This window comes from Histomonas meleagridis (assembly GCF_020186115.1).
Source record: "Histomonas meleagridis strain 2922-C6/04-10x chromosome Unknown contig_118, whole genome shotgun sequence".
In the NCBI taxonomy this organism is placed as follows: domain Eukaryota; phylum Parabasalia; order Tritrichomonadida; family Dientamoebidae; genus Histomonas; species Histomonas meleagridis.
Genome location: NW_027150758.1, coordinates 273,638 through 299,293, shown reverse-complemented (window position 1 = coordinate 299,293; position 25,656 = coordinate 273,638). Strand labels below are relative to the sequence as shown.

At 29.1% G+C, this 25,656-nt stretch overlaps 7 protein-coding genes across 7 annotated transcripts; 2 read left to right on the top strand and 5 right to left on the bottom strand.

Moving 5' to 3' along the window:
* Nucleotides 1–5,324: 5,324 nt before the first annotated feature.
* GO595_000926 (uncharacterized protein) lies at nucleotides 5,325–5,822 on the bottom strand (the record flags this gene model as incomplete). The annotated part of the gene is made up of 1 exon (XM_067922934.1): nucleotides 5,325–5,822. One exon carries the CDS (start codon nucleotides 5,820–5,822, stop codon nucleotides 5,325–5,327), a length of 498 nt encoding a protein of 165 aa, XP_067778869.1.
* Nucleotides 5,823–11,666: 5,844 nt separating this feature from the next.
* GO595_000925 (Clan CA, family C19, ubiquitin hydrolase-like cysteine peptidase) lies at nucleotides 11,667–13,649 on the bottom strand (the record flags this gene model as incomplete). The annotated part of the gene is made up of 1 exon (XM_067922923.1): nucleotides 11,667–13,649. One exon carries the CDS (start codon nucleotides 13,647–13,649, stop codon nucleotides 11,667–11,669), a length of 1,983 nt encoding a protein of 660 aa, XP_067778868.1.
* Nucleotides 13,650–13,715: 66 nt separating this feature from the next.
* GO595_000924 (tRNA(His) guanylyltransferase) lies at nucleotides 13,716–14,402 on the top strand (the record flags this gene model as incomplete). The annotated part of the gene is made up of 1 exon (XM_067922912.1): nucleotides 13,716–14,402. The coding sequence occupies one exon, from the start codon at nucleotides 13,716–13,718 to the stop codon at nucleotides 14,400–14,402; it is 687 nt and encodes a 228-aa protein (XP_067778867.1).
* Nucleotides 14,403–16,957: 2,555 nt separating this feature from the next.
* GO595_000923 (putative tRNA (cytidine(32)/guanosine(34)-2'-O)-methyltransferase) lies at nucleotides 16,958–17,692 on the top strand (the record flags this gene model as incomplete). Its single annotated transcript, XM_067922901.1, has 1 exon — nucleotides 16,958–17,692. One exon carries the CDS (start codon nucleotides 16,958–16,960, stop codon nucleotides 17,690–17,692), a length of 735 nt encoding a protein of 244 aa, XP_067778866.1.
* Nucleotides 17,693–17,861: 169 nt separating this feature from the next.
* Nucleotides 17,862–18,773, bottom strand: GO595_000922 (uncharacterized protein; the record flags this gene model as incomplete). The annotated part of the gene is made up of 1 exon (XM_067922890.1): nucleotides 17,862–18,773. The coding sequence occupies one exon, from the start codon at nucleotides 18,771–18,773 to the stop codon at nucleotides 17,862–17,864; it is 912 nt and encodes a 303-aa protein (XP_067778865.1).
* Nucleotides 18,774–18,871: 98 nt separating this feature from the next.
* On the bottom strand, nucleotides 18,872–20,167 carry GO595_000921 (polymorphic membrane protein; the record flags this gene model as incomplete). The annotated part of the gene is made up of 1 exon (XM_067922879.1): nucleotides 18,872–20,167. The coding sequence occupies one exon, from the start codon at nucleotides 20,165–20,167 to the stop codon at nucleotides 18,872–18,874; it is 1,296 nt and encodes a 431-aa protein (XP_067778864.1).
* A 1,522-nt stretch (nucleotides 20,168–21,689) lies between these two features.
* GO595_000920 (WD repeat-containing protein 19) lies at nucleotides 21,690–25,559 on the bottom strand (the record flags this gene model as incomplete). Its single annotated transcript, XM_067922868.1, has 2 exons — nucleotides 21,690–23,996; nucleotides 24,090–25,559. 2 exons carry the CDS (start codon nucleotides 25,557–25,559, stop codon nucleotides 21,690–21,692), a joined length of 3,777 nt encoding a protein of 1,258 aa, XP_067778863.1.
* Between the last annotated feature and the right edge of the window lie 97 nt (nucleotides 25,560–25,656).

The following is a 25,656-nucleotide window of genomic DNA, read 5'->3' as shown; positions in this document are numbered from 1 at the left end:
CTTCAATCCCTGTAAATTTTTTTCTTGACGTTAATAGAATAGATACCATTTATGTTCAATTTTCAAAATTTGCATCAGAAACTTCTAAAAAACCTACAAATAAATCATCTATAGATATAAAATTATATCAAGCTGAAATTAATTGGGAATTAGGAATTAAATCATTCGATGAATATTTAACACCAATCAAACTGTCAGAAAGAGCAAATTTTACAGGTAATGTTTACCCTTATTCAATATCTCTTGAATCATTTCTTCCATTATATGCAATTGCAAATTTAACAAAGATGGAAAAACTCATAACTTATCTTGAATTATCCCTTTATTCAATTATACCACCAGATATTGCACTATTATTTAAAACTCTTATTAGCAACTCCACCCTTCCATTTGATCGTTTATTAGGCACATTTAAACTTCTTTTATCAATATCAAAACCTTTAGATATATATATGTCAACATTAGAGTTTGCTCCTATAATCACACTTTTTCGTGATAAAAATGGCTTTATTACGAATTGGTTAATAAGTGTATACAATATATTTTCCAAGAAAAAACTTTTTTCTGACGAAATTCATCGCATCACAAAAAACGTTAAAACCGTTTCTGAAATAAGCACGTTTATTGTATGGGCATATTCACGATTTTTTCCTGATCTTAAAGCAAATATTTCTTCTTTCCCACTTATTATTAATAGGTTTGATTTTAATGTTGATATTGAACTTGATGAGTCTCAAATTTATTGGATTTTTAAGCATAAACATAGTGGTCCAATATCTAATCATTTAATAAATTGTGGAATACAATACATAAAAAACAATTTAAAAACTAAACCAAGAGAATGTAAATTAATTTATGATTCTTTAGTTAAATTCGATTCTTTTGATGTTGAAAATTTAGATTCACAACAAATCTCTGTTTTAATTCCACTTGCGTCTGATCCTCAAAATTCAAGTGCACACTTTAATCATGCCAAATTCTTTGATTTATTAGTAAATCGATTAAAAGAAATTGGCGATATTTCTGAAGTTGTTAAAGAAAACAATGAAAATTTCTTATCATTAACATGGGAACAAATTGTTTCAACATTTGATCCACAATTAGAGAATTCTTTTTATCTATATTGTAAATGGATCAATAAGAATCGGCCAACCTCATCATCCATTTTATATGAATTTCTTGAAATTATATCAAAAATTAAAATTAATACCAAACAAGAGTATTTTCTTCTGCTAGTTTTCAATGCGTTTTCATCGTCATATTTAAACGATACACAAATTCAATTTTTGGGGCAGCTCAAAACGATCATTTTGAATTATGATTTCATAAGTTTATTCAGCTATATTTCAAAGAAGAAAAATGTAATTTATTTTAATTCACAAACACTTCAATTTATTCATCAACGAACAAAAACTAATGCTGATGAACAATCTAGTTTTGTTAATATGTTAATAACTAAAGGATATGAAAACATTGAACCGAATATATTATTACCGATTACTAACAAGAGTTATATGAATTGTATTAAATTAATGCTTACAACAAATATTAAAAATGAAACATTAAACAATGAATTAATTAAAATGACACGTTTAATATTATGGGAACTTAAACCAATGGAAATTCGACTTGTATCAAATCTTTTACCATTTGATGTAGTTTTTAACACAGATTCCCCAATAATATTAGCCAATGAAGACAAAGCATTATATTATTATACGTTATCTAAAGATAGTGATATGAATTTATTAAATTATTCGCAAATATCATTTCGTATTGCATCTAAATTTGGCGAGCCAATAATATTTCAATTTCCACCAAATGAAAATTCGCTTTATAATTATATTACTAATGATTTTAACTTTGATTTTGATAAATGGGAAACATTTACATATCCACGATTCCAATATCATTCGTTACGACAAGTTACAATATATTTAATGTGTCCAACGAATTTAACATATTTATCGATAATAAAAAATTGTTTTAATTATATTGGCGTCAATGAAGTTAATATATATTTCATAGATAATTCTGTAACATCTATAGCAGAACCAATTGGCCCCATAATATTAATAAAACCTTTTAATGGTATAACTTGTGAAATACCATTAATGAATGCAATTTTTTCACGAATTACTAATTTGAAGTGTGGTTTCGCCATGAATGCAAATGCATTGAAAGATATTTTAAATTTGTGTCCACAGTTTCTTCCGAATATTTTCTCGTTCGATGATGACTTCTTAGAGAATATACAATGGAATGAAACGCCGGATGATATTTTACCTTCAAAAGAAAATTTGCCGATTTTGGAATTAAGAAATGGAATCGATGAATATTATCACTCAATTCCTTTCACAATATTTAAATCGGATTTGGTGTTATCAAAAATGAGTTTTAATGGTGAGAGAGTGTTCGCAGCAAAATTGAAAAACGATGTCGCAATATTTAACTTCGACTTGTGTTTGGATTGCGAAAAAAAGTTTTTGGAATGTGCTTTGGTAAAGGGAATGGCGCAATGTATACTTTCGTTATTTGCAAACCTTTGCGATATAGACAGAATTGAATAAAGAATATTGAATGTTTTGATTGTAATTTTTATGATTATATATATATATATATATATATATATATCATTCAATAAGTTGAAGGAAATGTTTTCTTTAAAGATATAGTTGATTAATATTCGTTTTCAAATTTAAAAATCATAACTTAAAAAATAAAAATAATCATAATTTTTAATTTTTAATGAATACATTTACAGTATTGCTAAAGAATGGCATTTTTAACCCCATATCTTATTTCATATTTTCAGCCAATAATAATGTTGTCAAATGATATATAAAAAGCTACGATACCACTTTGAAAGAAGGGATGAATATTGATTATATAAATTTTTCATTTTTTGGTTTAATGCTAATTTTAATATTTTAATACTCATTCATATTTTTTGGAATTAATCTTTATAATTTGGTATTACACTAATTAAAGCAGCCCAAATAGGTCTTATAGATGAAGTAACAAACAATAATATTACTTTATATTTTATAAAATATAATATATATATACATTATTTGGAAATTATTTAAATTAAATAAAACATCGCTTATGATTGCTTCTGAAAACCATCATGTAGGAATAATTAAATTACTTCGTGAACAAAAAGGAATTAGTGTTAATGCTAAAAATATTTATTTGGTTTATTTAATATTGTTTTTATTTTTTAATACTTAATAATATTTTTTGGAATTTGCCTCTATAATTTGCTATTGGACTTGTTAAATCAGCACAAATGGGTCTTATAGATGAAGTAAGACAACTTCTTGGACAAGAAGGAATTGATGTTAATGTTAAAGATATTTATTGGTTTTATTTCATATTTATTTTTATAATTTGCTATTTCAAAATAATATTTGGAAATTATTTGTTCTATTTCAAACAGCGCTTATGATTGCTTCTGGAAAAGGTAATATTCAAATAGTTAAATTACTTCGCATGAAGAATTCAGTCTTATAAAATCAAATGATAATTCTTCATTCAGTAATAAAAACAAGAAAAATGTTAATACACTTAAATAAACGTGAATTCAAATCTAGTAAATTTATTTTTATCATAATCTCAACTAAAAATGATATTAATAATATCATTAAAATGATAATTGTGCGTTTAAACATGAGCCGCAAGATACAATAATATCATAATAATGAAGTTACTAAATAGATAATTTAATACATAAAGAAAGATTCCAAACATTTTATTTTAAAACATGCCCTATTCAAGGAACAAGTTGAAAATACATTATATTAAATATGTATTAAGCATGATGTCAAGCAGATCCGTTTTGCATCAATAAATCATAGTAAGTGAATAATGTTGGTTTTAGTTCTTTGGGTGGAGGTTCCATAATCATATCAAAAAGACACTTTGGCTCTTGTTGTTGTTCTTGTGTATTGTTTTTATTAATGGCAGATGCTTCTTCTAATTGTTTTGTATCTCCCCAGAGAGCACCTCCTGAAATTTTTGTTTCCTCACTTTCATTACTTGCTTCTTTATTTCCTTTTGAAGTTATGTTTCCTTCAAATTGTATATCGATTTCCTTTTTTTCTGGTTCGAGAGGGATCAATTGTTTTTTCTGTATAACCTTTCTGCTTGAATTTGAAGCAGAATGAGGAGTGCTATGAGGTGCTTTTCTTTCTTCTTCAATCTGTTCTTGTAAAATCGAAATGTATTCAGACATTTTCTCCCTTTCTATTTTAGGAATTATGAATCTATCGAAATACGTTAAATTTCTTATCTAGTCACTTTTAATATAAATCTAATATATTATTCCTATTCAATTAAACGATTGTCAATTTCAAAAAAAAAACAATTTTTCAATGTCATTCAAAACAATCATCAGGTGACTTCACAGATGAACAATCGCTATGCTCAATGACGAAGTTTAAAAAAGATAGCCACCAATGCTTCATTAAAATACATGAACAAGAGAGGTATAAGAACGGGACACCCTAAGTTCCATATTCCTGCTCAGTTTATCATATGAAGGTTCTGAAGGTATTGATATCAACTAGATTCCAATGGCAATTTATATAAAAATTAAATTTTTAAACCACCAAAAAGAAGTAGAAAATCAAAAGCTATAAAACATCAAATTAAAGGTTCTACTATATCACAATTGTCAAATAATGAAACAACAGAAGAACCAAAGTTTATTGATTTCAAAGTCCATGGATATTTTTACTTAAATCCTCTACATAACTTCATTTCTTATAATCAAATATCCGATGAAAATCTCTCAATGGATGATGGCACTTATCAATTTGATAACTTTTATGAGAATGGCTCATTCTAATGTGGGAATGGTCTATAAACTGAATAAAAAAGAATCCTTATTTAAAAAAATTAATAAAAATACTTTTATATTAAAAATACTAAAGAGTTAGTAACGTGTAAACAAAATTTGTTAATAATACAATCATTTTAATGCGAGAAAAAAAATATTTTTCCATTCAAGGCTAATTCATATATCAAATTTATTGTTTTCGAAGTTGTTAATTGAGAAATTACTTTATTAATTTAACGTTGACCCAATATCAAATGTTTAATTAAGTGTGTGAATCGATTCCTCTCATATGCGTATAAGTTGTACAACTCGGACTTACCACGGGACACTAAAATGATTTCATAATTTCCACATTTAATACATATGACCAATTTCATAGTTTCCACATTTAATGTATATTTCCAAATTCACAATTTCCACATTTAATACATATTTATATCTCCAACAAAACATATAATATCAAACCAAAAAACAAATTTTATTAACTTAATGTTGTTATGCTCGGCTGTCTTGCTGCCTCAGTTTCGCACAGCAACGACAGAAAGCACAGCGCCACCTGTCTCATTTTTACGAACGAGTCCAACTTTGTAATTTCCGAGTTTCCCATCATTGTGTTTAAGTTCAAGTCGAAGTTAAACACCGACACAGGAACTCTTTCCAACGCTGCCGCGAATATTCTTCCGTTTTGCCAAGCCATTTTTGCTCTAAAGTTTTGATCCTTTTGCGCGGAGAACGGCAACGAGTGGAATGTGGAGTCCACGTGATTACTTAGTTTCTCGACGAACAAATCGCATTTATTGGGCAACAACGAATTCGACGGCAAATCCCACACGATTTCATTTGTTAAGTAATCATCGAAGAACTCGAACTTCGGCGGCTCATTATGGAACATGTTATTCCAAATGTGAGGATAATACGTGACGATGTCATGAATCACAGGCACGTTCATTAACAATGGTATATAATCACTTCGAATCATTCCATTTATTAACTTTTCGAAGTCAATAAATTTACAATTCGATGGCTTATACAAGATAAACACATCAGCATTATATTGGAAATATGTGTCTTCACTTACATATATTATATTCGTATTACTTTCATCATATCCGATATAATTTAATAGTTGATAAATCTCATCAACCATGATATTATCTTCAGGTGATATTAAATATATACATATTAAACTTGGCGGTGAACTAATTAAATTATAATAATTAGTTGGTCGTGGTGATAATAACATTTGCCATTCATTATATATATTAAACGTCTTACCCAGTTTCAATAGTTTATCCAAAACTGTGTCATTTTCGATTTCAAATTGGAAATCGTAATGTTTTGGTATCTTGTTTACTAATGTAAATGCACGGAATGATATATGAGGGAAACAAATGTTTTGTAAATGTAATGTTTTCTTATCTAACGCGTCACATTTTAATGAATAATATAATAATATATCTTCGTTAGATATGAAAAGAGGTTTTAATCTTGAACATATGAAATCTTTAAAAGGAATAACATGAATAAGTAATTCCAAATCTTTAATGTTTAATGAGTTTATCATTAATCGTGACATTTCAGCTATACTTTTCTTTAGTTTCATAATTTCTTTATTATTCTCATTACTTTTATAATCAGATTTATCATATATTTGTAACACAATATTAAAATTATTCTCATTAATTGGTAATAACATTTTCGGATATGAAAATGGTATAAAAAACTTTCGAATTAATGCTACATATTCATTCATTAAAAAAACATTCGTTTTACATTTCTTTCTTAAAAATGATAACCCTTTTTCTGATAATTTTAATTCTCGTTTGTTTTGTAACTTAAATAACATATTATCAATCTTTACGTTTTGAAGTTTATTCTTTTGTTCACTAATTAATGGAATTACATTCGGATCTTTAATATTAAAGAGAATATCAAGTATTAAAAATATTCGATGTGGTCGTTTTTGATGATTAACTTTCGTAGATGGCAAACGTAAATATCGTTGGATTATATTAACGTCGATATTTGTTTTATTATACATTATCCAATGATAAAATATCGAATCAACTTCTTTACAATTCTCTCGCATTTTACGATCACAAATACTTTGTTTATTATTGTTGTTAGTTATTCGAAAATTCGGATATGGCTGAGTGATTAAACTAAACGCTTCTTCTAAATATTTCCATGATAAATAATTTAAATCTTTGTTACGTTGTGAAATAGCTAATTGCCATTTTTGTAAATCATCTGAACATTTTATTTGTAAAATTATGGTACTAATGATCGCTATGTTTTTATCACTTTCTGCTAATGGTAACATATAACTTAATAATGCTCCATCACATTTCTCAAATGATATTAATGAATTATTAATAATATATTTATATAATGTCATCTTATCATTATAATTATGACATTTAATAAACAAATAAATAAGTTCTTTAATCGAATCTTCATTAAGTTTGGTATTAATGTTGTTTAAAAACCATATAATGTCGCTGACTGATATTAATGATAATGGTTCAACTTTTGTGAGTTTGAATTGTGATAAAAATGGGGTGATCCGTTCGCGGCCGTTTAAATCAGGGAAAAAAGTGGAATAAATCCAATAGATAAATGCAGAATTAGGATCTTCGATATGTAAAAGAAGTAGGATATCTTGAATGGGTTGATGATACTCTGGATTTGAATTAAATTTGGGCGCAATGAAATATAACCAATTAATTATGGATTGCGGATCATGTGGTGGATTTGATCTTTGAAGAAGAGATAGAACAACAGGCGCCATTTCAATACCACGAAATAATTGTGAGGGAATGGAGTCAATTGATGCTGAAAGTAAATCTAAAAGATCATTTTCAAATTGATCAAAATGAATATTAACTGACCTCATTAATGATATATGTGAAAGAACAGTAATAGATTGTGATAGTTGAAATTGTTTTAATATATCTTCAACTTTACTTGCAAGAATATCAAGATGTAAACGACGTGAAATGAAATACATTGGTAAACATATAGAACTTGTGACAGTGGCAGGAATTACAGGAGAGCTTGTAATACGCTTGTTATTTTTGTGCTGTGGGTTTAAATATTTTTGAATCTGTATTATGGCATTTTTCCATGGGATATCAACAAAAGGAAGAATAATTTTGATTTCGGCTGGTTCATTGTCAGTAGAAATTATCTTAGGAATTTTATATCGAGGATGAGATACTTCGTTATTAAATGCATCAACTGGAACAGTCATTTCATAAAAAGTATCATTTTCATCATATACAAAATCTACAATTACCATTTCACAATTTGGTTCCAATGAAAAATTTAATGTTTGTTTGGAAGCATATATTTCAAATGAATCCCTTGATGCCATTAAAAACCCAAAAGGAAAGGCGATATGAATAAAGTATTCATTTGTATAAATCATACAAAATTGAATTAAGACGATTATCATGAAAAACGTTATTTTGATTTAGCTAAATGTTTGGTAAACCAGGGGCTTCTGTTGCTTCAAAAATGGATATGCTTGGTTACCATAATGAAGCTAATGAATATTTAAAATTATTAGGCTTGCCTAAAGAAACAAAAGAAATTCCTACGTTAATGGTTAAAGGCCCAGAAACAAAAGAAGATATTTCAAAACATCCATTCCTAAATTATTTTTTACAAAAGCGTTTATTTAAATTTCGTTCTTCTGTTTTAAATGATCATGATCTTGGTACAATTAAAGCTGAAGTCATACGTGAAGATTCTGAAACTAAACCAATTACAGAAATACGATTTAAAAAACTTGCAGATCAAATTGGTCCAGCAAAATCCCATGTTTTTTCGCCTAAAATATTAAAAAGATTTATCACAACAGACAAACAATTCAAATTTATTGATTATCTTCAATTCCTTCAAGCTTATAGTAGAGTTCAAAAAGCCTTTTTATTTATGCTTCGAACAAATCCCACTATTGATAATTCGATGAGTGAAACTAATCTTCAAGAATTCATTTCTTCTTACATTAAAACAGTCAATACCCTTAAGCGTCTTGAAGGTGATCTCTCATGGTATAAAGAATTCTATATTCCAACAGTTATGAGTCGATTTAATTTTTATTTATTATCAAATAACGGTCGCTATGATATCCAACAACTTCTTACCTCCAATTGTTTTATTGATTTTATATCCATTGATCAACAGTCACCTGATGAAAATTCCTTTTCACTTAAACAAACCATTTCCCTATATAATTATTTTATTAAACTTGATACTGAAGAAGAAGGTTTGCTATCGATCAACAGTATGATCAAAATCGATTCAATGGAGTTCACAACCGTTTTCGTCGAACGTTTATTTGACACCCTCCAAACGTTTGATGGGAAACTTGACTTTACATTATTTTTACATGTTTTAATGAATTTAAGGAATATGGATGATAAACATTGTATACCATTTTTCTTTAATATCATTGATGTTGATGAGGATGGAATAATTACAAGATTTGATATCAATTATTTTTATAAATCAATGATAAAAGACACCGAATTAAAAGGTCATGACTATGATAGTTTTTTCTCGAAATTATTAGATATAGCAGGTTGTACTTCTGAAGATATAACAAAAGAAAAATTATTACAATCTGGTGGATTTACATTGTTCTTTAAGTTGTTGATTGACATGAACACTTTTAAAGAAATGGAAGATGATGAAGAACAATTCGAAGGAGAAGAAGAAAAGGACGAAAACTAAAGTTTATTGTAATAAATATATGTTTTACTATTTTTATATGATCAAAATCAAAAGCAATTATAAATAATGCTTCAAATAATATAAAAAAAACCAAATATTATTTAAAATTATTAAATTGTGATATTAAATTTCAATTATAAAATGATATAATTAAATATTTTAAGTGTTGGTATTAATACTTTTTTGTTCAAGAGTAACTTAACTATATCTATATAATTTTTTTGCGTTGCAATCATAAGTGCTGTATTAAATAATTTAAATAATCTCCAAATATTATATTAAAATATAAAATTATTAAAATAAATTTTAAATAAAACAAATCATTATTTTTAGCATTAATATCAATTCCATTTTGTTCAAGAAGTAACTTAACTATATCTATATGACAATTTCTAGATGCTTCCATAAGTGCTGTATTAAATAATTTAAATAATTTCCAAATATTGTTTTGAAATATCCCAAATATATCAAAACAAAAGTTAAACAAAACCAATAAATCCTTTTGGCATTAATATCAATTCCTTCTTGTTCAAGAAGTAATTTAACTATTTCTGTATGACCTTTTGAAGTTGCTAATGTAAGAGCTGTTTCAAATTATTTAAATAATTTCCAAACATTATTTTACAATGCTAAATAATTTAAATAAATTTCATATAAAACTAAAGGATATCTTTAGCATTAATATTAATTCTTTTTTGTTCAAGAAGTAACTTAACGATTTCTATGTGACCTTTTTCAGATGCTTCAATAAGTGCTGTTTTATATAATTTAAATAAACTTTAAATATTTTTTTGCGATATATAATTATCAAAATGAATTTTACATGAAATTTATTGATATATTTAGCATTGATATCAATTCTTTTTTGTTCAATAAGCAATTTAATCACATTGATTTTTCCTTTTTCAACTGCATTCATGAAAAATGTTTTAAATAATTTAAATAATTTTCAACAAATACAACGAAACATTAAAATGATAAAACAAATTTTTAATATATAATTTAAATATTTGCATTTACGTCAAATTCTTTTTGTTGTATCATGTATTTAACGAGTTCATAATTTTTTGATTCAAGTATTTTATCAAATATATCTTCTGAAAAATTAAACTTCTTATAAAAATGTTTAAAAACATATAGGTTACCATATTTTATTGGATAATTAACAACAGATTCATCAAATTTAAACTCTTCTTCTAAAAATGAAAATATTTCATAATTACAATTGAGAATACAGAGACGTAATAAATCATAATGATTTAAACACCCTAGTTTATTTTCATCTAACTTTTCCAATTTGTTTTCATAAATATATTTAAAGATATCATTTCAATGAAATTTAATTGCAGTAATATATGCACCTTCAAATGATGCATGATTTTGCTCACATAAATAAATGATTTCTTCATTCCCACCTGCAACTGCATATCGACCAGTTTTTACCATATTAGCACCATTAAGAAATAAATATTTATTACATTTAACTGATCCAAAAAATGCTGCATAATCAATTAATGTTACAAATGAAAAATTAATATATGTACATCTTTCATAAAGAGATGGTTCAATCGTTCGATTGAAATAAAAATATTTTTCTGTGGATACAAACTCTTGAAGTTTTTCAATATCATCATTTCTAATGATTTTAGTAATTTCTGATGGATTACATCCTCCTTTAATTAATTTCTTATGAAGTGCCCAATCATCCATTGAAAGTTCATCAAAATTTTCTAATAAATTTCAAATGGGTCAATTGTATCATAACTCAAGTTTTCTCTTTCAACTTTTTGTTGACGATGGACAAAATAGTATGATGAAATGTCTTCACAAAATAAAGTGACATGTCACTTACCGTTATTCATTTTTACAAAAAAAGTAACTGTTCATCAATTCTAAAGTAAAAATGAAAGTTATAATTAATTCATTGAGTTACATATAAAGTTATAAATAGAAAAAACAAACAAAAACAATAGAAAAAAAAAATCATTAATTAATACAAAACATCCGAAAAAAAAATAGTTCAAACAACAAAAAATAATTTTTTCAGTTAATTTATGTTAAATGTTTATTATATATATAATTTTTATTCTGTGATTTCTGAGAAGAAAGCGATGTACGCAGCTTGACTTTCTTTTGTCAGATCGCATTTTGTCACTTTTGCATCATTGAATGCGAACCAATTTCCATTTCTTTTTGCCATAGCAGTATAATGCCCAGAGTTCAGGCTGCCCGTGTGATTAATGACTCCCACCAATTCATACTTATGCCTTTTTCCATCCTTATTTAAGAAGAATTCTGACAGATCGATTTCATTGTCCAAAACTATTTTCGAATTATCTCTTTCGTATGTTTTACCCAACGAAAATCTTTTGAAGTGCAAAATCAAATTTTTTGGTAATTTCAACAAATTAATTTTATGTATTGCACAAGTTTCGTTAAAACATTTTTCACATTTCCATTTGTTATCGATATCTAATTGTATTTCATTGAAGTATGAATCGATTAATTCCTCGATTGAAATCGGGTTCGAGATTGCCACTTTTCGTATACTTTTGAATCCGTATTTCAGATCGCCATAAGGTTCGTTGATGCTTACAACCAAATGTTCATTGCACATATATTTATTATTCACACCATCATTCATTAATGTAAACATTTTCGGCGGATCAACAATTTTAAAGCTTTTGATTGACTTTTTTCTCCATTCTTTTTCGAATAACATTTCGATTCGATTCCACACAATGATTTCTAAGTCATATGTACTTTGTTCTGTGTTTAATGGAACTCTAACTAACAATGGCTCACATATCTTTCGGTCTTTAGACTGAAGCCATAGTATTGTAAGTCCCAAATTTTCTTCCTCGTCAAAATGCGGTGGAATTTCTAACGCTAAAACTTCGACAAATTCATATGTAAATGATGTCGTTAACTTTGTCTCTAAGTTTCGCGTTTTACCTAATAAGATAACAGGTAATGGCGGAATAGAGTTCATGCGTTGCATTTGCTCATCTAAGTTCCACGGTGAAAATATTATTCGACGTGAAGAAGCAATTGGTAATGAGATCGATGAAAATGTTTCGTTAATTTCGGTCGAATGATGACAATTGGAACATGTCGTTTTGGACGCGCTCTCGCCATAAAATAAAGGATTGATAAGTTCTGAGTTTTCTTCGTGAAGTTTGTCAATAAAAAATGATAAAAATTCGTGGGAATCATGTTGCGTCTTATCACCAAAAAATGGAACTAATGTAATAAATGAACGGCGGAGTTGTGTTGGATCAAAGACGGAATCATCAGTTTGCGTTATGGATTTGTAAAATTGGATAAATGAAGTGATGAGAAATTTATTTGGAAATTGAGAAAGTGAGGTGATAAAATGTGGAAGAGAAATAAGACACTGAAGTGAAGCATTCATGTAACATGTGTTCCCTAGGTTTTTAAGACCCGGATAAGGTGATGATTTTTTGGTAATAAATTTTTTATCTTTCTTGGGATTGGATCGTGGCTTAGATGGTTGCTTAGGTGGTGGCGGTGGCTTCTTGTGTTGGGTGGTTACTGTAATAACAGAAGAATTAGTAAGTTTTGGAGTGATATATCCGGTATCTTCGATTTTGTTCTTATCTAATGATAAAACAATTTCATTCTCTTCTGGTATAGAAAACAGTTGTCTTAAATAATCAGTTAATTGCGTAAATGTTGAATATTTTGATAAATTGAGTTTTTTGGTTGTATTTTGGAAATTAACAAGTATGTCGATAGAATACAATTTAGAGTTCCCCAAACAATCAAAGTTACACTTTATTTCCATACCACTTCCAAATTCCATTAGAAGATCCTCCCATTCTTCTTTAGGAACAACAAAATAGTCTATATTAGGTTTTAAGTTTGGCTTTAACCTACTTTTATTTTTCAAATCTTTATTGTTAATTTCAAGAATAGGAATATTATCTTTAGATGAAGATTCTAATTCCTTCACAAAAGATGCAGAAATTAAATAACCAGTATCTTTTTCTGTATACTTTCTTGTTTCAATTGTTTGAATTAGTTGATCATATATACTTTTCATGGAAATTTAGGAATGAACTGTTGTATTATGCCACCAAAAATTGAATGGAAATTTATAACTTAAAAAATGTCAGCTTCAAACCAAATTCTTTTAAGGGGAACATATATTGTTGTTCGTGTAGATGGACGTGGTTTTACTAAGTTTTGCTTACAACATAAAATAAAACGTCCAATTGATGATAGACTTTGTAATGTAATGTTAGCTGCAGGGAAAGAAGTAATGAACCAATTCCAAGATATTGTCTTTGGATATGGTCAAAGTGATGAATTTTCCTTTGTCCTTCGAAAAAGCTCAACTCTTTTTGAAAGAAATAGAGATTTAATTATATCAAGTGTTGTTTCAGTTTTTACAGCTAATTTTGTTTTTAAATGGAGTGAATTTTTCCCAAGTACTCCTCTTCAACAAGCTCCCGCTTTTGATTCACGTGCAGTTCTTTACACAACATCACAAAATATCCACGATTATTTATCATGGAGACAAGCTGACTCTCATATTAACTCGTTATATAACTATACTCTTTGCGTTATAATGAGGACAGGATTGAGTGGCCCTGAAGCAACAGAAGTTTTAACCGGAACATTTTCTCCACAAAAAAATGACATATTACGCAAACATGGAATCGATTTTATGATGCTACCAGAGTCGCATAGGAGAGGAACAACATATATAAGAGTTAACGGCGAGATCGTTTCATCAACAGAAGATATGATTCTGGATAAGTTTTGGGATAAATATGGATACATTGTTGAATAACAAATTCCAAAATGATTTAAATAAATAATATTATAATTGTTTCGTAATTACCTATTAGAGGCAATTATTTTTACCCAAATATAATAACATCTCATAATACAATTAAATTTGTAAAATTATTTCCAAAGAAGGCTTATAACAGAAAAACATGTAAAACCAATTTCAAGATATCTTGATGGAAGTTCTTTAATTGTTACATTAATATCGCTTTCATATGATGAATATGACACTTGGTGACATATTATCAACTTGTATCAATAATTTGATACCAAAAACCATTACCGCAACGAAAGAAAAGCTGGCAACGATCAAAGGTATTATTCCGAATTGTAATCCAATACAGAATCATTAAACGTAAAGAGTGAACCTTATGCCACATCTCTTTAAGTGAACTCATCCGCCCTTGATGATTTTTATTTATTATTAATTTCATTTTTGTTGATATAACATAATAGTTTTATGTAAAAACATATGCATCTAAATTGAAGTTGCTGATGTTATTACATTAAATTCAATTTATTTATATTTTTATCAGAATTTACAATAATTCATTTCTTCATTGAAATGCATTATTTTAATGAATGACTTTAATCAAAATATTTCTGATTTTTATTATAAAGAGTATATAATAATTTCGTTTAAATCTTGTTTTCATGTTTTTACTGAAGAAACATTCCTCCAAAGGATAAAGCATGATTTCATAAAGTTCAGAAAAACTGCTGATAGTCAATGCAGAATAAAAAATGCCACAATGCAGATAAAAATGAGTGATGAATTACGTCTGACTGGAATAAAAAGATATACCGAAGATGTTAAATACGGAAGTATTATAGACTTTAGTATAGTTGATAAAGCCATTGAAAGTCAAATTTCTATCCTCCAAGAAATTAAAGAAGAATTTCAAAAAAAACTTCAAAATGAAGAATTTGTTATGGCCCAAACCATAAATCCTTGCAAAATATGTGATGAATTAATTCAAGAATTAGAACATGAACATCCAGATTTAGAAAAAGAAACTATCAAGACATTTAAAGAAAGGATTCAAAATGAAATTTCGGCTAAGTGTGAAGAATTTAATGAAATTATTGGGAAAATCAAAGCAAAACAACTTCAATCTTTAAAAGAGAATATTAATTCCTTTGTAACAAATTATGAACCAAAAATTATAAAATATATTGATGAAACCGAAGAAATTGATGAATCAGAAGTTTTAAGATTATGCAGTTATAATACATTAAAAAAAGAATGCACAAAAGCTGTTCAAATGATGAGTTTTAATGATGGAGTTTATAATGACATTCTCGACCAAGTTAATCAATACAAAAATGAGCGAGTCGAAAATATTTATAATAAAATCATTGAAGATATTAAAATTGTCTGTGATAATAATATAGAGAAAATCAAGAAAAAAATCAAAAACAAAGTAAATAAAATCATAAACAAAGAAATTGCAGAACTTGAAGCAAAACTCAAAAATCTCACATTATCCGAGTTAACCAGTACTAATATTCAAGAATTATGTGATTCGATCGTTGAAACGTGTAATCAAACACTTCAAAATCATTATCAAACTCCAAAATATAAAAAAGTTCTAAACGAATTCCAAAATAAAATTTGTAATAACGCAATAAGCAAATATAAAAATGAAATAAGAAAAATCCTAAATTATGTCAAAGCAAATTATAAAAAAAAAGAAAATGAGCAAATACCAAAAGTTGTATCAAAGCCATCCGGCGTTGATGAACAACGAGAAATGATCAAACAGATTGTGGATGACATAATTAGTACAGAAGTAAGAAAGGAAACGCCTGAGATTAAAATTAGAGGGGATTCTCTTGATATTGGATTTATAAAATATGCAATAAAATTAAAATGCATGGAAAGAATTAAATATATTAAAGGAATAAATGATTCATTAATTAATGAATTTGATTATTATATAACAAAAAGCTTAAATGTAATGTTTGACAAAATTTAGAAGTTAAGCTTGCAACAAATAAATAGCATCAAAAACGATCGTTTGACATCGAATAAAATGCAATCGTCTAATTTAAAAATCTAAAATAAATAGCTGACATTAACAGTAGTAGGGAGATACACTATACGCATAAAAGAATGAGACCTTCTTCGCAATGAAAATGTTATAGTACTTCCTTTTGTTTGCTTTGCAATGCTCCGCAAACAACGCAACCTTTCAAAATAAAAATGTTTTACTTTTAATATATAATCATTTGTTGTTTGATTATTCGGAATGTTAAATTGGGTATCTTATGCAAGACAGTGTTCTATTAAACTTGAAAATAGTGAAAAAGGAAAAACAGTTGTTAATATTGCAAATTTAAACCTTCATGATTTGAATGGAAAACGTTTAAAGACATTAGTTGTTTTTTAAAAAAATGGAAATCGATTTTTTTTAGTTGGGTATTTTGGTTTATTTATTTTCAAGTAATGTTAAAGATAAAGAAACTTCAGCAAAACAAAATGGTTATTCAGAAAAAAATGGAAACTTTATTGGGGCACCCCTAAAAACAAGCAAAGGCTCTCAAAAATCGTTGATGGACTCGGTCACATCCCAACGCGATACTTTTTACAGAGCAGCAAAACAAGAAGGATGGAGAGCACGATCAGCCTTTAAGTTGATTCAAGTTGCTGATCATTTCCATCTTTTTGATAATGTAGTTAGAATTGTTGATCTATGTGCTGCGCCTGGGTCTTGGTCACAAGTATGCGCACAAAAACTTGAAGGAATTCCTGGAAGCAAAGTTGTAGCTGTTGACTTACAGCCAATGGCACCAATACCTGGAGTTATTCAAATACGTGGTGATATAACATCACCTGAAACAGCAGAATCCGTAATTAATGCAATGGGAGGTGAAAAAGCGCAATTGGTTATCAGTGATGGAGCTCCAGATGTTACAGGACTTCATGACCTTGACGAGTATATGCAATCTCAACTTGTATTTGCAGCATTTAATATTGCATGTTTTATGCTTGAAGAAGGTGGAACATTCATGGCAAAAGTATTTACAGGAAGAGATATCCATGATTTGTTTTCTTCATTATCACCATTCTTTGAAACAGTAACAACAATGAAGCCAAGAGCTTCACGTGCAGCATCTTTGGAGTCCTTCATTGTTTGCCAAGGTTTCAAAATGCCACCCAATTATAAGCCTAAATTAGCAGCAGATCCTATGACAGAATTTGAGGCCGACCAGCCTCTTTGCCCTGCATTTGTTGCTTTTGGTGATCTTTCTGGTTTTGATAAGCATCCAGAGTCATTTGAATGGTAAAACATAGATTCGCATAATTTTTTAACGATCAAAATTCATTGATTTCCTCAAAATTGAAGAGTTTATTCATTTACACCACCCCAAACTTGATGAGATTTAGTGAAGATACATAAGTTAAAAACCAAGTATAGAAAACTTACAATATTGAGAATCATTCACATAAAAATGATCAAACAGTTATTTTATTGAATGACTCATATTCAATGAAATGGGTTGAAACATGATTTAAACCTATTTTCCTTGAATTTAACAATATGCATGCGTTAGAAGAAGCATCAATAGTTTCCATTAGAACATAAATATTTCCATCTCTTCCCAATTTAATTTGATCAATTACACCAATATTTGAAATGAAATCTTTCAACTCTTCTATGTCAGTGCAATCGGTTACAACAAATGCTCTTTCACATGCTCTCTTGAAAAATGGAGTTACAATTAATTCTCCATTTTTTGTTGGGAATCCATTAAATGTACGATATGCAATTCTTGCTGCGGCTGTTGACCCAAAGAATATGATGTAAAACCTAAGGTCGCCAATGTGAGTAACTTTGATACATGTTATTTGACCACACCTTGCGAAAAATTGATATAAATCTTTTTCTTCGCCATGAAAGTTTTGAACAAAAACGGGCGGTGTGGCTTGCTGTAATGGAAGGGATATGTTGGAAAGCTTCTTGTTTGCACTCTTGATCAAGTACTTTAAAAAAGAATTTTCATTTGAAAATAATCTAACATAAATTGTTGCGCCATTAAATTGTTGATGTTGAAGAGACTGAAGTTTTGAAGTTGTTATCTCTTCTGCTAGTTGGATCACAACAACACCGACTTTATTTTCATGCTGAAAATCTCTGAAAACAGAAACATCCTCAATGCCTGTCTTGAGTATCTGCTCAATAAAACTGTATAATTCATAGGTAGAAAAGTCAATATACTTGTCAAAAGTAATCGAGAATAAATATCCTTGAACTTCTTTTAATGCCAACGAAACAGGTTTATTGTGAATTTGTGTTGCAGGATCTTGCCTTTGAAGAGTGTATCTAATTGTATCTTTCACATCTTCAACAACTTGGTTTGGGTCCATTTAGGGAAACAGTTAGAGAACGTAAAATATTAACGATCAAAACCGCCGTTTGGAGAAAAAAAATATTTTTCATCAAAAAACACAAAATTTAATAATATTCACAAGTTTTCAGGAGACGCCAACATAGGTGTTTCAAGTTCCTCTCCACCTCCTTCAATCTTTGCTTCATCTCTTGAAGTCATCCATTTCTTCAAATGTATATAGACTTCCAATGCAATAATTACTACAACCAATACACCTACGACTGATAATGCTCCAATTACAAATGGATTTGTCTTTTTAGATAGTCTTTCCTTAACTTCAGCTTCTGATGCCGAGAATAATGTGCTTATTTGTATGTATGCATCTGATGGAGTTTTCTCAATGACTGGAATGTAAGCACAATTTTCATATTTATCTTCAGCTCTCTCACTTACTTCGAAAGCTGTATCTTGTAAATATGCTTGCACTTTACAACTGTTTGGGTGTTCTTTACAATAACCACATTCAGAAGATGTTTGGATTGAATTTTCTTGACTTTTATCAAAGGCCGTGAAAAAAATAGAAATTTTGGTGGAACCAACAACTAATATATCATCTCCGTTTCCATTCAGACAACTATTTAATGTAAAACAACAGTTTTGGAAGTATAAATCATTTGCAGAAGTGGTATTAACATATGGATCAAAAAGTGACATTATAGAACCGCCGCCAAATGCATTTGATGCGGTTTTGTTGTCGTAATTGCAACTGTTGTCATGAAATTGGGATGTGAAGAATTGGATGCTAGAATGGTTAAGCATGCAAGCGCCACCGGCTACTGATGAGGAACAATTTTTAAATAAAATAGAAATCATTATGACACTATATATGTGTGAAAGATAAATAGCACCGCCTGAATAATCAGAGTGTGAATCTGTAAAGGAACATCGAGAGATCTGAAGAAATTTATTGACCGATTCTTGAGGTTCAGATTTCTCTGAATCCAAAGGATTATTTGTATACGTAGCAATTGAACCACCAAAAAGAAGTGCTGTGTTGTTTGTATAATTAGAATCTTCTGATACGTAGTCAGAAAGGAAAAGAGCAATAGCGCCACCAATTGTTGCATAATTTGATTCAAATCTACAATTGGTAGTTTTTAATTGTCCATTTTCAATTAAAATTGCTCCGCCAGAGGAGTTGTACAACCCATCTCCAAGAGAAATACAATTAATAAATGATGAATTATTAACAATTATGACTGAATTTTTAAACTTTCTATCATTATTGGGCCCAGTATAAGTAAAGCCATCCAAAAGACCTTCCTGATTGTTTGATGTATCAATTATATGAAAAGAGAACGCTAAAGCTTGGAAAAGTGGTAGCATTTGGTTCAAAAAGTGACGTTTCTTATCGACGCTGGAGCTGATCATAGACGAAGAAAACAGTGACAAATCTTTGTAATTCAATCGAAAATAAGGGCAAACACATCTTGAACATTTGGGTTTAGAAGCATTTTTCTGATGAATTTTATTATTAACATTTCTTATTGAAAGATTTTAAGTTTTAATATTAAAGCTTAATGGTTATGCACTGAAATTTCCGCTTTGACTTTAACATCACAAAAGAATCTTTTTCGAACAAACAAAACATAACTAGAAAAAACAAAAAAATGCATGTTTTTTTAGTTGATCATCTCGGCTCTTACAAAGTATTCGTCATTATTAGCAGAAACTATTGGTGGGTTCTTTCTTTGTAATAATGGTAATGGAGAATGTCTAAGTACGAAATTCAATATAAGGTAAACAATTGCAAAGATCCAAAAGATGATTGCTTGTGCCAACCAAATACCATATTTTCCAAATAATAAAATTCCTATCAAAAAGAAAATGATTGCCTTTCCCCAAATCTTACATATGAAATCAAAGTAACGGAATATTGAGAACACATATATTTCAGAGATAATAAGGAGTACGCATAAGAATAAAACTAATATAGCTATAACCATGATTTCAAATAATCGATAATTTTCAATTATACGTACAAATGATATTATAGCGCCGAAAAGACCCAAAAGTATTGTTGTAATTTGTGAAACCAGAGCGATTATTGATTGCGGTATCATTAACTTTTGTTAATTAACATTAAATTCAATAAAAAAGTTACTAACAGTAAACTTTATATAAAGTTTCATCCTATTGTATGAAAGAATTCTTTCGATATTATATGTGAAAATCTCAATGTTTTAAAAGTTTATTCCAGGCTTTCTTTGTTTTAAAATAAAAATTTGTTTCAAATCCATAATTTTTATATAAGGTATTCTTCTTTTTATATTGACCGCCGATTAATTTTCGATACATGTCACTTTTTTATCCAAAAAATCGATTTGGAAAAGTGACGTTATTTATCGATTTTGTCTGGTATTTCTGAATCAAAAAAGAAGCCGTTATTGGAACCACATCCCCTCGTGTTTTGTAACGTTTATGATACTTTGAAACAGAAGTGATTAATTTCAACAGCGAAACAATGATATATTTATTAACTTTTTCATCAATGAAAGAGAAGGACGTCTTATTTTATCTTCTGGAAGGCTTCAAAAATTATTGAACACCACCGTTAATTTATCGATAAAACCGTAAATCGAATCGAATCGACAATCGAACAATAATACGGCTATTTATTGATAAAAGCAGACTATTTCATCGATTTTTATCGATTCCCAACCCTATTCTTTATTCATTTTATCACATTACATAAATTTGAGAAATTATACTCAGTATTTTTAATAAGCACCATGCCCACTCCGTTGGTTGGGTAAAATTGTAACGAGGAAAATGATAAAAAGTGTTAACACATTTTTGAATCTCATGAAGTCGAATTTATTCATCAAAACTTTTTCAATTATTTACACTGGCAAAAATTTGATGTTCTAATTAAAATAATCTCAAATTTTATTTAATTAATTTTAGGATTTACAATTAGCTGAGGATTTGGTACTTCCTCGCCACATAACATACATTTTTTATCTTGTTGCATCAAAGCAAAAGAACTTGGCATTCCACATTTTGGACATTCGCACCAATCTTCTCTTGTCATATGCATTCCAGTTGCAGCATCGAAAGGCAAACTTGTTTTACATTTTGTACAAACCAATTCTGAAATTGGTAAATCAAACCCGCAAACAGGGCATTTAGTTTTTTCTTCTTCAATTTCCGAAGTATCTTTTCTTCTTACAGTTGTTTGAATTTTTCGTAACATATCTTGTTTTAATTGACCTTCATATTCAGGCTGTAACAATTTTGTGGCTATTTTGAATGCGCTTTTCTTCATTCCAGCACGAGAACATTCGACCACTCCCATTACCAATAAGTTAACTGAATGTTTTGGGAATTTATTTACATATTCTGAAAGTCTTCTTAATAACAATGCTGTAATTACTTTATTCTTTTCTTTCATTGGCTTAATTAACAGATATGAATGAACAATCATTAAACTTTTCTTCATTTCAGCACTTACATTATAATTATGTTTTTGTAATTGTTTCATTACGTCAAATAATAAATCACGAGAAGCTCTATATTCGCCATTAGCCCTTAAATCTTCTGATATTTGTATAGCTGTTTGTGAAGCTTCATCATATCTTTGCATTATAATGAACATTCGTAACAAATATCGTAAATCTTTGTTCTTGTCCCTAATATTCGCATTAAGGAAATCAAATAATTGTTCATAAATTTCACGATCTTTAATTCTTTCAGCTAAATCTAATGCTCCATCTAAAGCTTTATCAGAGCCATCTGATATATAACAATTTAATGCGCGCATTGGATTATTTGCTTTCTCAAAGAACTTCGCTGCTTGTATCATATCATTTCGATTACAAAAGTATGTTGCAATAGCTTCATATTGTTGTTGTGTACCTGAATCACTAATTAAATCTGCAAACTCATCCATCTTATTATGTAATTCAGCTATCCGAAATGCGTCATCTGAACGATTTGCTCTTATCATGAATTCGATTGCATATCTAAAGTTATTTAATTGGATACAATGTTCAGCTACTAAACGACATACTGAAATAATTGGATGTTCACGTGCTACATTTGCAGCTTTATCCAGATTTATTTTCAACAATACTCTAACTAATGATTCCCAATCATTACTTTTTTCAAATGCAGTTGCAGCTGATTCTAAATTACCAATACGTTCAAGTTGTAATCCAATCGAACGTAATACTTTTGTATCAGTAACTTTAGGTATTAAATCAGTAGCACTTTTAATCTCATTAGCTCTAACGTAACATTGAGCTGCTAAATTATATTCTCCAACTCTAACATATAATTGTGCTGCATGTGTAAATGCACTTAATTTCTCTAAGATATTTGCACATTCCGTAATAAGTTTCACATCTTTAATCTTAGCTAATTGTTGCATCCCTTGTTCAACTTTACCTGCTAATATTAAACATCGAATTATACCATCACGTGAAGAACGCGCATAAGGTTTACACCGAATTGATTCCTTATATTGTTTGATGGCTAATGAATAATTACCAGTAAGTTCATTCTGGCGTGCAGAATCATGTGATAATTGGGGTATCCGTGATGGGTCAAGTGTTTCCGCAAGTTTTAATGCATAATCAAATTGTAATAATGACGCGCGCATATCAAGTGCCATTTGAGGTCTTGAAGATTCCAAAAAGTTCTTTTGCGCTGACCCGAAATCATTGTTCATCATCGATACATAACCTTTAAGAAATGAATATTCACGTTCTTTAACTATTGGCTGTAATACATTACGCATTGATGCATCACCACATTGAGAAAATGCTTCTGACGCAATTTCAACACATAATGAATCTAACGATGATTGTCCGACTTTCTTTATGAGCTCTTTGTTATTAAGTTTAAGTGCTATTTGAAGCGCTTTACGATTTCGTTGAAGATTTAATAATTGAAGAACCGCTTTTTCACTTTCATTCTCTATTTCATTATGTGATGGCATTATTTGAGTTTGTTCATTTGATTGTGAATCTAAATATGTCAAATTACCATTAGACAAACAAAGTGCTGACTTCATTGATGAAATATTTGTATGTCCAATTTGTTTAAGTTGTGGTCCTAATACATTTTGATCAGTGAAATGATATATTGCGACACTTTTATTCCCAATTGTTACAAAGACATTTCGATCTGATATATCAAATAATGTCGTAGAGCAGTCAATTGTTTTACTTGTACCTGAAACCGATAATATCGTTGACTTAATAGGATTGAATAAGAATACGTTATTCTGAACATCGATAAACACAAATCGAGTTTCACTTAGATTGGCGGTTATGGAGGTTACCGATACGGGATGCTTATAACCGTCAACGAAAGATTCAGTTTGAATATTAAACATTCGAACTTTACCATCATCAGTAGCAATTAATAACAAATATTCAGCAAGTGCAAAGGTTGTAACTTTAGTTTCAATATCAGAGTCAGGGAATATAAACGGTTTTTTCGACTGATCAAAATATGTTAACATAACTTTACCTGACATTAAGACTGCATATGCATTATCACTTATTTGAATGGAATCGACTGATGATGATAATTCAATGTTGGAAAGTAATGACCCATTATTTATGTCATAAAACCAACATTGATTATTAAATGCAACGGCAAGTTTCGTTTGACATATCGCAAGTTTTTGTGGTTGCGTTTCAATTGTTATCTTCTTAGTTTTCTTTCGATGCATATCACTAATAATTAACGTAGTTAATGAATCAGAATAAACTGCTATTTGACATTTCGTGGCAGTAAGAATTGGGACTTCAACTAAATAAATAAGTACTACACCACAACTAATACCAACAGCACCACATGTCCCATCAGGAGATAGTAAAACCGTTGTGACTTCACCGGTGAATTCACTAGGGAAACGAATTTGGTCATCTGTAATGTTTTTAGGATCTCCAAGATTAACTTGTTTCATTGATGAACCCGAGCAAATGAGTGCTTTAGAATGAACGGCATCGGCTTTGTTTGTGATGGTTGTGAACACTTGTCGATCTGTAGCAATTTCACCATCAAATCCAACTAATGATAATTTGCCTGTTGAAAATTGGACAAAAATATAACCACTGCTAAGTGTAAGACACTTAATGATTGTTCCTAAATCTGTGTCAAAAGGAATTTCGGTAACTTTATTGTTACTATATTCCCAAATATAAATCACTGGTTTGTTAGTTCCGGCAAATATCATATGCATTTGTTGGTCCATTCGAATGAAATGGGGAAATGCTGGCGTATCATTGATCTCATGACGTGCAATAACTTCACCACGAACTGAATTAATACTAACTGAATGGTCATCTGAACATAACGCAAGTTGTTTTTTGGTATTCCATATACCATCTGTAATTCTCCCGCAATGAGTTCCTTGATAAGTTTGAGCTTGTCCAGAATTCCGTTCCCATATCCAAAATTTCCCTTTATCAGAACCGGCAGCTAAATAAGATCCAGACCTAGAGAAAGAAATCCAAGTTGGTTCAAAAGGAGCTTCAACTTGATCGATTTCTCTTGTCATTAAGTTGAATAAAGTAATATCTGATATACCTTTTGAAGCAATTGCAAGTGCTTTGTTATCAGAATCCCAACTCATTAGTTTGGGACTTTCGATTGGTACTGTCGAAAACTTTGATCCATTCCGATCATATATCAGAACTTGGTTCTTACTTCCAAAGCATGCAACCATTTTTGAGTCGCGACTCCAGCAGACTGTTGGCGATGAATTACGTCCTATTTCATTTTGATCTACTTTAAAAACGAGTTGCATGATAAATATACGTTTTTTTTTGACGAAAACAAAAACATTCAAATTATTTTGACTTATTTTACTTATGTTTGGATTTTTTATAAATTAATGCATCATA